The sequence below is a fragment of the Ovis canadensis genome, chromosome 7 (genome assembly GCF_042477335.2).
Source record: "Ovis canadensis isolate MfBH-ARS-UI-01 breed Bighorn chromosome 7, ARS-UI_OviCan_v2, whole genome shotgun sequence".
Taxonomy (NCBI): domain Eukaryota; kingdom Metazoa; phylum Chordata; class Mammalia; order Artiodactyla; family Bovidae; genus Ovis; species Ovis canadensis.
Genome location: NC_091251.1, coordinates 81109854 through 81122546, shown reverse-complemented (window position 1 = coordinate 81122546; position 12693 = coordinate 81109854). Strand labels below are relative to the sequence as shown.

The following is a 12693-nucleotide window of genomic DNA, read 5'->3' as shown; positions in this document are numbered from 1 at the left end:
CCTGGAGTAATTTCCATAGGGTTTCCTGGGTGAAAACAAAATGCACGATATAATCTCAACTTGAAAAATGACAACAAATATACACACACCATATGTACCTATCATATATAAATTATATGCAGAAGGGAAAAAAACCTAAAAGGCTACATATCAGAATCTTAACATGTGTTACCTGAGATAAGGCATAAAGTGGGACAGGAAAAAATGTGAGGAGGAGGGGTAGATGAAGAACATTCAAAAAAAAAAGAATCTATACTTTAAAGTAATATATAATATAATCACATTTTATTTTTATATAAAATGATATGTGGCTGACACATCAGTGTAATGAAAAAAATTAATTACAAAGACAAGATAGACTGTGATAAAAGAAAAAAATTATATGTAGAAACCCAGAAAGTGTATAAACAAACATCTCCCAAAAGCATTAAAAGCGCATAATAACTCTCCGCTCATAAAACACTCTATCACTTAACCTTTATTTACTGACTATGCTACATTCTCTGCTAGATGACAGAGCTATGACAGCAGACAAGATAAAGTCCCCACTCTCAAGTGAGATTACAAATCAGTGTGCTAAGAGCAACATTAGGCAGCTGACATTAGAGGACTACACAGAGAGAATATCTGACAGTATCGAACTCAGTGATAAGGGGTCAGGCAAGGATTCCATGGCAGCAATGACAACAATGTTGCATTAGCTATGTCACTTCTAAAAATTACACTCATTGAGTATAATTATGTTAGTTATCCCTTTTTAAGAGGGATGCTCAAAGGATTATTCCATTCAAGTCAAATTTAATTAATTATAATTTGAAATCCCTCATTTTATTTTTCTAGAATACTATTGCTTTGAAAAAGCAGTCTGCTTGAATCGCCAGTGCCAGCAGCAGCTTCGGTTCTTGCATGTCTAGTAAGTTATTCCATTTGTATGAAACCCAAAGGCACCTCAAATTCCACTCATTCTTATTTCCTCCTAATTCTATCTCTCCTCCATACCTCCTCTCTCCCTCAGTGAACGGAGATACCAACTATCTAATCATTCTAGCCAGAAACCTGGAGATTTCTTAGACCTTCTCTTCTTTTGCATTTCTCATATCCAAACTAAGTCTTGTCTACTCTCCTTCTCAAATGTCTACCAAATCTCCTTTTTTATACTTTCCTGCTTCTCAATAATGACTCACCAAGTTTACTATAACTGTCTCAGCTAGAGGCTCCTTGCCTCCAGCCTTAATTCTCTCCAATCTACCGGTCATACTGCACCTCACATATTCTTGCCAAATAAAAGGCAAATTTGATCATTTCACTCATTTATATACAATCCTTAATGGATCTGTGGATATTATAAAGCATTCAGAATTGATAGAAATTCACAAATGACTTTCCCATGGGAATAAATATAAAGCAAGATTGGAATTATTTTCCATTTTGCACACAAATAAATCTCTATCTTACTGTAAATCCAAAAACCACTGGATATTATCATCTATATCTACCTGGTTTCTGCTAACTGGTCCAACTTCATTACATCTTAAGCTTTAAATCAGTAACAAAGTACTTACATATCCCTGCTTAAGTTGCTTTGTCCTTTCAACTTCTCCCCTTCTCTTATTATGTATTCTGCCATGAAGGTTTCTCCTACACTTACTACACAGCAAATGCCTATTCATCACTGAGAACTCATTTCAAGTAAGCTCCTCACATATAATGTCTTTCTTGATTGCCCGCCCCAGATACAATCGACCTGTACCCCCAACCCTATTTGGACTGCTTTACCACAATAACTATTGCATGTTTTTGGTTTCTCATATACTATCTCTACTAGAGAAAAAATTCACTAAGAATAAGGCGTTATCACGTTTTATGTTCCTACCACTTAGAATGGAAGCAATCAAAAAATATTTTCTGAATAAGTAAATGAACAAACTGGAACATGTTTATCACATTTCATAGTCTGCCTAATTCCTCTAATATTCAGTTTCGCATTGGCTCTTCCAGGAAACCTCCTCTGAGCCCTCATGTGTGGGTTATTCCTCCTCTGTGCTCCCAGAGCAGCCTGTGTTGTGGCATTAATCAACAATATTATAATTGTTGTCTCACATTATCCTACATGAGTTTGTAAACTTCCTAGAGAGCAGACAGCTATTACCTCTGCTTCTCAAAACCCTTATTTAGTGCATGCAGGTATTTAGTGCATTTTCTGAGTAAATGAAGAGTTACAATTGGTAGTAAATCTCAGACTCCTCAGAGTTTGTTCAAAATACTAGTTCACATTTTAGGGTTCTTAAAACAATTCTTCAAACCTTATTTAGCATCTTTTTGTTATTCAACGCAACCTGAGAACCTCAGAATTAGAAACAGTGGTATAGGACTATGAGTTGCAAATAGGATACTTTCTGAAAATGAGCAGAAGTGGGGACAGGCGAGGTAAGAACAGATGAACCTCTGTAAACAAAACTATTAGAAATCAACATGAAAGGCATGAGATTAGACAGTAGCAGAAATAATGATACATGGGACTCATTCTTCTACAATAACCATAATGCAACATTCAGAAAACGAAGATCATGGCATCTGGTCCCATCACTTCATGGGAAATAGATGGGGAAACAGTGTCAGACTTTATTTTTGGGGGCTCCAAAATCACAGCAGATGGTGACTGCAGCCATGAAATTAAAAGACGCTTACTCCTTGGAAGAAAAGTTATGACCAACCTAGACAGTATATTCAAAAGCAGAGACATTCCTTTGCCGACTAAGGTGCGTCTAGTCAAGGCTATGGTTTTTCCTGTGGTCATGTATGGATGTGAGAGTTAGACTGTGAAGAAGGCTGAGCGCTGAAGAATTGATGCTTTTGAACTGTGGTATTGGAGAAGACTCTTGAGAGTCCCTTGGACTGCAAGGAGATCCAACCAGTCCATTCTGAAGGAGATCAACCCTGGGATTTCTTTGGAAGGAATGATGCTAAAGTTGAAGCTCCAGTACTTTGACCACCTCATGCGAAGAGTTGACTCATTGGAAAAGACTCTGATGCTGGGAGGGATTGGGGGCAGGAGAAGAAGGGGACAACCGAGGATGAGATGGCTGGATGGCATCACTGACTCGATGAATGTGAGTCTGAGTGAACTCCGGGAGATGGTGATGGACAGGGAGGCCTGGCGTGCTGCGATTCATGGGGTCGCAAAGAGTTGGACACGACTGAGTGACTGAAATGAACTGAACTGAACAAAATACTTAAAACAAGAGGGACAAACTAGTCCTCTATAGGTACCTTTTTTTTAAGGCAACTGTGTTTAATTTCTGGTTCTATTAAATGCATTTGAGAAGTTATTTTTACCTTCTCCAAAACAGTATCATGTGTCAAGCATAGTGCTAACTACTTTATATACAAGAGCTGACTCATTTGAAAAGACCCTGATGCTGGGAAAGATTGAGGGCAGGAGGAGAAGGGGACGATGGAGGATGAGATGGTTGGATGGCATCACTGACTCAATGGACATGGGTTTGGGAAGACTCCAGGAGTTGGTGATGGACAGGGAAGCCTGGCGTGCTGCGGTTCATGGGGTCACAAAGACTCGGACATGACTGAGCGACTGAACTGACTGACTGACCTCTAATAACCTTATGAGGCAGATACTATTTGTGATAAGCAGCTTCCACTATGGCCCCCTAACAATTTTCTCCTGGTATTCAGATCTTTCTGTAATTCCCTGCTATATTATTCCAGGATTGGTCTTTGCTATTAACTGAATGTGGCAGAAGTGATGACATGTCACTTCTGACTTTAGGTTATAAAAGACACCATGGGCTTCCATCTTGGGTGCTCACTGTGTCTCAGATCATCCACTCTGGGAAAAGTGAACTGCTATGTCATGAGCAGCGTAACAGTAAGGCTCACGTGGTAAGGAACTGGGGCATCTTGCCAACAGTCATGTGAATGAGCTTGGAAAGCAGATCCTCCAGCCCCAGCTGAAGTCCTCAGATGATGGCAGCTCCAGCCAACAGATTAACTACACCCCATGAGAGAGCCTGGGAACCACGCAGCTACGCCACTCCTAGATTCCTGGTTTTCAAAACTGTGAGAGATAATAAATAATTCCTGTCTTCATCTGCTAAACTTTGGGGTAATTTATTACATGGAAATAGATAACTAGTACATTAATATTATCTCTACTTGATAGATGAAGAAACTTGGGCTCAGAAGATTAAGTTACTTGCCCAAAAATACGGATCTGGAATTCGAAATGATTTCCGAAACTTCAAAAGCTCAAGCTCTTAGCCACTCTGTTATACTGACTCATCTACATACTTAATCTAATGCCACATTCAGTTCAGTTCAGTCACTCAGTCATGTCCGACTGTTTGCGACCCCATGAACTACAGCACACCAGGCTTCCCTGTCTATCACCAACTCCCGGAGTCCACCAAAACCCATGTTCATTAAGTTGGTGATGCCGTCTAATCACCTCATCCTCTGCTGTCCCCTTCTCCTTCTGCCCTCAATCTTTCCCAGCATAAGGGTCTTTTCAAAGGAGTCAGCTATTTACATCAGGTGGCCAAAATATTGGAGTTTCAGCTTCAACATCGGTCCTTCCAATGAACACTCAGGACTGATGATCTTTAGGATGGACTGGTTGCATCACCTTGCAGTCCAAGGGACTCTCAAGAGTCTGCTCCAAAAGCATCAACTCTGTGGCGCTCAGCTTTCTCTATAGTCCAATTCTCACATCCATACATGACCACTGGAAAAACCATAGCCTTGACTAGATGGGCCTTTATTGACAGAGTAATGTCTCTGCTTTTTAATATGCTGTCTAGGTTGATCATAACTTTCCTTCCAAGGAATAAGCATCTTTTAATTTCATGGCTGCAATCATCATCTGCAATGATTTTGGAGCCCCCCAAAATAAAATCAGCCACTGTTTCCACTGTTTCCCCATCTAATTTGCCATGAAATTATTATTGTTTTCAATTCAATTAAATAAATATCTACAGAGTACCTACAATTAAAAATGTACTGGTCTGTAGGTAACCAGCTAGATGATACCATGAGGAGGGGCTGAATAGGATACATCTTAATGGATTTTATTCTGTAACAATTCAGTAAGTACCTCTTTGTTCACAAGCACCAAGCAGCTCTCAAGTGATCTGTGAGAGCCATCTAGTGTCGATTCTATTTAATCACAATCTGCACAGTTAGCTGGATACAGATATAGAAGTCGTATTTTATACTACTTTGAACCCTAATTTAAAATACTGAAACATATATAATATCATATAAGAAACAAATCGCCAGTCCAGGTTCGATACAGGATGCTTGGGGCTGGTGCACTGGGATGACCCGGAGGGATGGTACAGGGAGGGAAGTGGGAGGGGGGTTCAGGATGGGGAACACACGCATACCCGTGGCAGATTCATGTTGATGTGTGGCAGAACCAATAGAATATTGTAAAGTAATTAGCCTCCAATTAAAATAAATAAATTTAAATTAAATAAATAAATAAAATTAATACTCTTACTATGTGCATAAAATAAATAATTCAAATCTTAATTTATTTATTCCCATGGAAAATTCAGTCTTGAGGGCCTCTCATTTCTGAACGATAAGGTGGAAAGCTTAATATAAAACTGACAGTCTAAATACTCTACACCAATGTATTTCTTTCTGATTTCTGGCAAATCTGCATGACTTCAGAAGTTCTTTTCATTTAAGAGACTGCAATAATAAACATGAGATTATCAATAAATGAGAATACAGTTGATCCTCATTACTCTGAAGATTTCATTTCTACAAATCCACCTGATAAAATTTACTTGCAACCCTGAAATCAACACTCACAGCACATGCAACTTGTGGACATGCATGCATGCATACAGCAATGAAAACCTGAATCACCCTACACACAACTCAGCAGATGACGCTGAACACAGGCTGCTCTGCTTTCTTATCAGCTCTTATACTGTGAACAAGTATCTTTTTTGCTGTCTATTTAGTGACAGGTTTTCCACATTCTTATATGTTTTGTTGGTGATTTTGCTCTTTAAAATGGCCCCAAAACATAGTGCAGAAGTGCTCTTTAGTGTTCCAAAGTGCAAAAAGCTTTGATGGGCCTTATAGAAAAAACATATGTGATAGGTAAGTTTCATTCAGGAATGAGTTATAGTGCTCATGAGAATCAGTGTTAATGAATCAACAGTGTATATTAAATAAGTGCCTTTAAATAGAAATATACATAAAGCAACGTTATATATTGTCAAAAATGTTGTATATATATTAATAATAAATATAAATATAATATACAGGCTCATAGGAACCTAACCCAGTATTTCCTCTAGGAAGAGTGGCTCAGTATTTCCTAATTCAGTGTTTGTGGTGTCTCTATTATAAGACCTAATGAGAATCAACTATCATATACCAGAAACTGATATTCTCTATTCTACTCTCAAACTGTTACAGCAAAAAGTTTAGTTAACAAAGTTTCAAAATAACACTGAGTGCACTGAGTTCTGAGTCAGAAATTCCTACAGCATAAAAAGTGAACTTCTACAGTATTACCTAATTAAACATTGTCCTACACATGATGTTATGAGTTTTCATGTGCTAGTTCTTTTTCCCAATATACATTAAACTAAACAATATCACTACTAAAAAATCGTAAGTAGACATACACATATTACCAAAACTATCTCATGCCCCACCCAGAGATTCATGTACCAACACTGTTATATGAATCACATTTGGGGAAACATTGCTATATATAGAAAAAGTCATTATCAAACTTTTCAATTGTGAATACCCTTTTAAATGAAGAAGGTTTACAAGCTTCCACCTGAAAACAGTTATGCTTTTCTTAATTCAGAGTAGGAACACTACTGTAAATGATAATACAAAAAGGAATACAGCATTCGACATGAAAACAGTACAAAGAGAGTGTGATGGGATTCAAAGTAAATATTCTAACAGACACTACATCAGGAAGGAGTATTCTGGCGAATACCTGCAACCGTGTCACACTGCTGAGATGATGGCTTCAGAGCACATTTTGCATCTGAGGACTCGGCCCTAGCCACAGGCTGCTGCGCGTGCACGGAAAGTCCCATGAAGACGCTCTCTGCTGCTGCTGCTGGCAGCCTCTGTCCTTCACTAAGCTCACCCACACTGTTTTCCAAGTCCTGTAAAAAGTAGAAACCATTGTTATAAACATCACATTAAAATCAAGTCAAAACAAAAAATATCTGTCAAATGGATCAGGATGCAGACCACCTGATTGAAAAGTATTCTAGAAAGTGCTTTTCAAGCCACATACACATTACATGAAAGTTAGTTTAATAAGATACCTAAGTGTAGGCTTTGCTTTTCTTATGAAGTATTTCTTCTGAAGTTAAATACCCATTATCTGTTTATTCAACCTCCAAATTAGACAGCAATAAAACACACCAGGAATTTTTTATTATTTATAACACTAAATGCTGGCACACAACCTAAACTGCTTATACAGTTTAAAATAGGAAAATAGAAAATTTACCTCTTGTTCTTTCTGAATGAAAATCAGCTAAAGTTGTTAGAATGAAGTTTATAATGAAACACTTGCTGAAAATGTACAAAAAGTACAAATATGCTTCTTTACCAAATATATAAAGTAAAAACTTTAAAAATGATGTGTTAAAATTCTGTGTTAAAAACTAGATGACCTAATCACAAGCACATGTTGTGACTTGGAGATATTCTAATTAATGAGTTTACTAATCAAGAACTGAATAAAAATTCCACTATATGAACGCTCTCATATTTTTTATTTAAAAGGAGTTTAATTTCAACCACGGGTTTAAAAAAAAAAAAAAACTAGAATATATGAAGAAATCACTGCTGAAACATCTTTGATGACTGTTGACTACAAAATAAAATCTAACTGCTTGGCTCATCATTCACAATTTTCTACAATTTACCCTAATTATCCTCTACAGATTTATAGCTCCCCTTATTCTGTAATCTGACTTTTCTTAAAGAATATCAATGGCTCAACATCCTTTAAACAGGAAAAGACTGTTTTTTAATTAATATGAAACCCTTGGAGATTCTTGGGCAGAGTATAGGATGATGGCAGACACGTTTTCCTTAGAAATATTTCACAGGACCTATATTACTCTACCGCTACCATATAAATGCTGTGCAATACACAGTACCTTCTCTTTGATGAACATTTTCAAGGGTACTTGTAACTGCTAAATTACCTAACACCTTAATACTCTGTGGAAGATTTAGCTTCCCTATTCACACAACGCTGTAATACCGCATAAACATTTATCATTTTTATGTCATACTCAAATCTCGGACTCACGTCAACTCTGTTAGTTTATCTATAATCTACAGTAGCACACCTAGCCCATCCACATAAATGCACAAAATGCAGTCCTGTCCTCAGACTGCTCTCACTGACCATATGCTCCCTCTGGGCAAAGAGTAGCAACAAAGAATGGCTACTATTTTCTTACCAAAGCAGTATTTTAACTCACAAATATATCATTATTACTAGTTCTTATTACAAACAAATGCTTAAAACATAGGAGAACACATTTAATGTCAATCACTGTTAATCAGACTGGCAAAAACTTAAGATTAAAAATACATAATGAGGTGTCAGAATCTCATAAAGTTGAAAAGCAGTGCTATAGATTCTGTTTAAATTATAAATGCCTGTGCCTTCTGAGTAAGTTCCACCCTTTGTTATCTTCTATCAGTTCAGTTCAGTTCAGTCACCCAGTCGTGTCCAACTCTTTGTGACCCCATGGACTGCAGCATGCCAGGCCTCCCCGTCCATCACCAATTCCTGGAGCTTACTCAAACTCATGTCCATAGAGTCAGTGATGCCATCCAACCATCTCATCTGTTGTCCCTTTCTCCTCCTGCCTTCAATCTTTCCCAGCATCAGGGTCTTTTCAAATGAGTTGGTTCTTCATATCAGGTGGCCAAAGTATTAGAACTTTAGCTTCAGCATCAGTCCTTCCAATGAATATTCAGGACTGATTTCCTTTAGGATTGACTGGTTTAATCTCCTTGCAGTCCAAGGGACTCTCAAGAGTCTTCTCCAACACCACAGCATCAGTTCTTCGGTGCTCAGCTTTCTGTATAGTCCAAAATTCACATCCATACACGACCACTGGACAAACCTAGCTTTGACTAGACAGACCTTTGTTGGTAACATAATGTCTCTGCTTTTTAATATGCTGTCTAGGTTGGTCATAGCTTTCCTTCCAAGGAGCAAGTGTCTTTTAATTTCATGGCTGCAGTCACCATCTGCAGTGATTTTGGAGCTCTCCAAAATTAAGTCTCTCACTGCTTCCATTGTTTCCCCATCTATTTGCCATGAAGTGATGGGATTGATTGCCATGATCTGAGTTTTCTGAATGTTGAGTTTTAAGCCACCTTTTTCACTCTCCTCTTTCACCTTCATCAAGAGGCTCTTTAGTTCCTCTTCGCTTTCTGGCATAAGGGTGGTGTCACCTGCATATCTGAGGTTACTGATATTTCTCCTGACAATCTTGATTCCAGTTTGTGCTTTATCCAGCTTGGCATTTCACCTGATGTACTCTGCATGTAAGTTAAATAAGTAGGGTGACAATATATAGCCTTGATGTACTCCTTTCCCAATTTGGAACCAGTCTATTGGTCCATGTCCAGTTCTAACTGTTGCTTCTTGACCTGCATACAGATTTCTCAGGATGCAGGTAAGGTGGTCTGGTAGAGAGGCAATTTCTCATGGTACAATAAAAGGATTTTATTCTTTTCATAGTTTGGAGAGAGAAAAATGGCAATCAGCCTAAAAATTCTTCAGTAGGAGAATAAACTAGGGCATACTACATGGTAGATAAAAAGGATATGATATGTCTTTTAGGATTTAGTTAAATTTTAAGAATCAGATGGCAGAATAACACATATACATACCTCAAAATTATCCACACATGAGCATACACACACACACGGGCAAATATTTAGATGCTTAGAAAAAAATCTGGAAAGGATACTCTTCCAACTTCTGGGCTTCTGGTCTAGCCAAGATGACACACTAACAAAGGCTGCCAGCTCCCTGTCCCCAAAAGTGCGGGAGTAACTACAGAAGTGAGAAGCAGCAATGGATTCTGAGACTTAAGTAAAAACTGTTAAAAAAAAACACTGGGAAAGACCAACTGGTAGCTTGACCTGGTGTGTGTGGGGAAAAAAGGGCTGCAACCGGTGGAGGAAGGTGGCTACAGGGGGCGCAGTGAGAAGAATGACTGATATAAAGAGCTGCTGTCATTTCCTCTTTGCCTCATTAACTGGAAATCATCACTGCTTACACCTTAACCATAAAGATCTTGGCAACAATCTGGGCTGCAGATACTAGTGCCCCAGAGTAATGATGTCAGGGAGCATGGAGGCCCAGCTGGGGTGAAAAGTGACAGGTGACATCTGACCAGGAACCCATGGGCATTCACTCCTCACTCTGTCCCCCTTTGAGCCCGAGGACAGGAATACAAAACCTCTCAAAGAAACTTCTTCCTAAGGGTTTTAAAGACATAACAACCCTCAGAAGAACTGAATAGCAGAGTATCAGCAAACAGCCATCAGGTCACCATCAGGAGTGGCTCTGTGCTGCCTGAGAAGCCCTTTCCTGGGGCTCATCGCCTCGTCTCTTCTTCTGTTCACTTAAACAGACCGTGGCCTGATTTTAGTCCTTACCCAACACTAACTCTCAGACAGAAGATCTTATCCTACTGCCCCCACCCTGGCCCTGGAACATGAGTTCATATAACAAAAGAAACAAATTATTCACAGAGTAAATGTTTAAAGAAAAAGTGAAAAATATTAACCATATACACATACACACACACAAAAGGAATAAAGAAAAATGCTAACAATGTGAAGCGAAAGATCATTAAAAAAAGACACAAGTGAGAATATCCAATATAAATAATATAGAAGTCAGATAAACAGCAGGTAAAGAACAAATTAGTGGTTGGCAGATCAGATTGAAGAACTCTCCAAGAAGAGAGTAAAAAAGAATGAGGAGATAGAAAATCTAAGACACAAACAGAAGCAGAAGTATTACTATCTGGAAATAAGTTTTAGCCAGAGAGGGAAAAAGACGAGAGGAAGAAAAAAACTGAAAAAGTAGTAGAGATAAATTTCCCAGCATTAAAAAGATGGAAAAGTCTGAGAACAGAATGAATAAATGGACCGATATTGGTGGTGGTGGTGGTGGTGGTTAGCTGTCCCGTTGTGTCCAACTGTTTTGTGACCCCACAGACTGTAGCCTGCCAGTCTCCTCTCTCCATGGGATTTCCCAGGCAAGGATACTGGAGTGGGTTGCCATTTCCTTTCTCTCAAGCATTTTCCCAACCCAGGGATCCAACCTGCAGTGTAGGTGGACTCTTTACCACTGAGCCACTGGAAAAGCCCAAACAATATTACTGATTTCCCAAAAGAAGGAAACAGGGATTAAGTTAGTGGAATTTTTAAATTATGCTGACACTTCTGCTATTTTCTACTATTTTTTGTTCCATTTTTTGTTCCATTTGTGTGTCTCATTTTCTCTCTCCTTTCTCTCTCAGAAGGTCTCTGTACTAAGTGGCTTGGTTTCTAGAGTTATGAGAGCACTTTCTCAAACTTCGTAGCAGCAATTACAAATAATATCTTTCCAGTGAAATCAATTTTTAATCAATACCTAAATAAGTTGCAGAAAAAATAGTTGTTTTTCAACAAGAAGGAATAAGCTAAACTAACATTTTTTTTTCTATTACTAAGTTCCATATCTTTTTTCCTCTATCTTTCCTAAGCATTTAAATCTTTAAGAATAAAAATTATTAAAAAATAAAGCTAGCCATCTCCTTGGATGATAGAGAGTTCGGATCTCCAGTTCATCTAAAGATAGTTTCGCACCTGTTCAAGCAAAGACAGCCAAACACAACAGAAAGAATACTAAACAGAATCAAGAATCCAAGTCCCACCTCTATCATTAACCAGCCTGAGTGACCACACTGTACCCTTCCACCTGGCATTTCCTTAAGCACCTGAATGTTTCAAATCTAATTAAGTATCTTCCCCACAAAACCCGGCACTCTTCTCTCTGCATTTCAAAGTCCACAACTACACAAGCACAACTTCTCTTAATCAGTGACCAATTACTGCCAATTCCATACTCAAGTTTAAATCTCTCTCCCTTCCATTTCTACTTAACTGCCTTTGTTAATGTTCCCAGTATGGACTACTCCAGTGGTGTTCTGACAGACCTCCATCTTTCCCTCACTTGTCCATGGCTCCTGATGCCTTCCTAAATATCTTAACTTGTTATTCCCTTGCTCACAGTATCTTAAGGGACTCCTGGCCTACTAGGCTCTTAAAGATTATCTGGTTCAATCTACTTCTCTAGCTATTTGATCAGTTACTGCATGGTAGAGTAATTGTTTAAGCTCTTTTTTCCCTACAGGACTGTAAGCTGCTTAAAAGTAGGGATCCTGCCTCAACATCTTTGTATCTTTTCCGACGCTGTGTCTTGCATATTGTAGATCCTCAGTAAATGGTTGCAGAAAGAAAGAACAAACGACACTGATCCCCACAAATCATTTAAAAGGGTTTTAGCTTGTTTCATCTGTAGAATATGAAGTTTAGAACTGATGGCCTAAATTCCTTTCAGTTGTAAAAATCATAACTCTATGG

The 12693-nt window shown here is 38.4% G+C and overlaps 1 protein-coding gene across 7 annotated transcripts in view; it reads right to left on the bottom strand.

Annotated features, from left to right (window-relative positions):
- KIAA0586 (KIAA0586 ortholog) overlaps positions 1-12693 on the bottom strand; it is a 138265-nt gene that overhangs the window by 45707 nt on the left and 79865 nt on the right. For all 7 annotated transcript variants that reach the window (XM_069596716.1, XM_069596719.1, XM_069596718.1 and 4 more), the window contains one exon: positions 6998-7172. In XM_069596716.1, coding sequence (XP_069452817.1) covers positions 6998-7172 — 175 coding nt within the window. The remainder of the gene's footprint in view (positions 1-6997; positions 7173-12693) is intronic.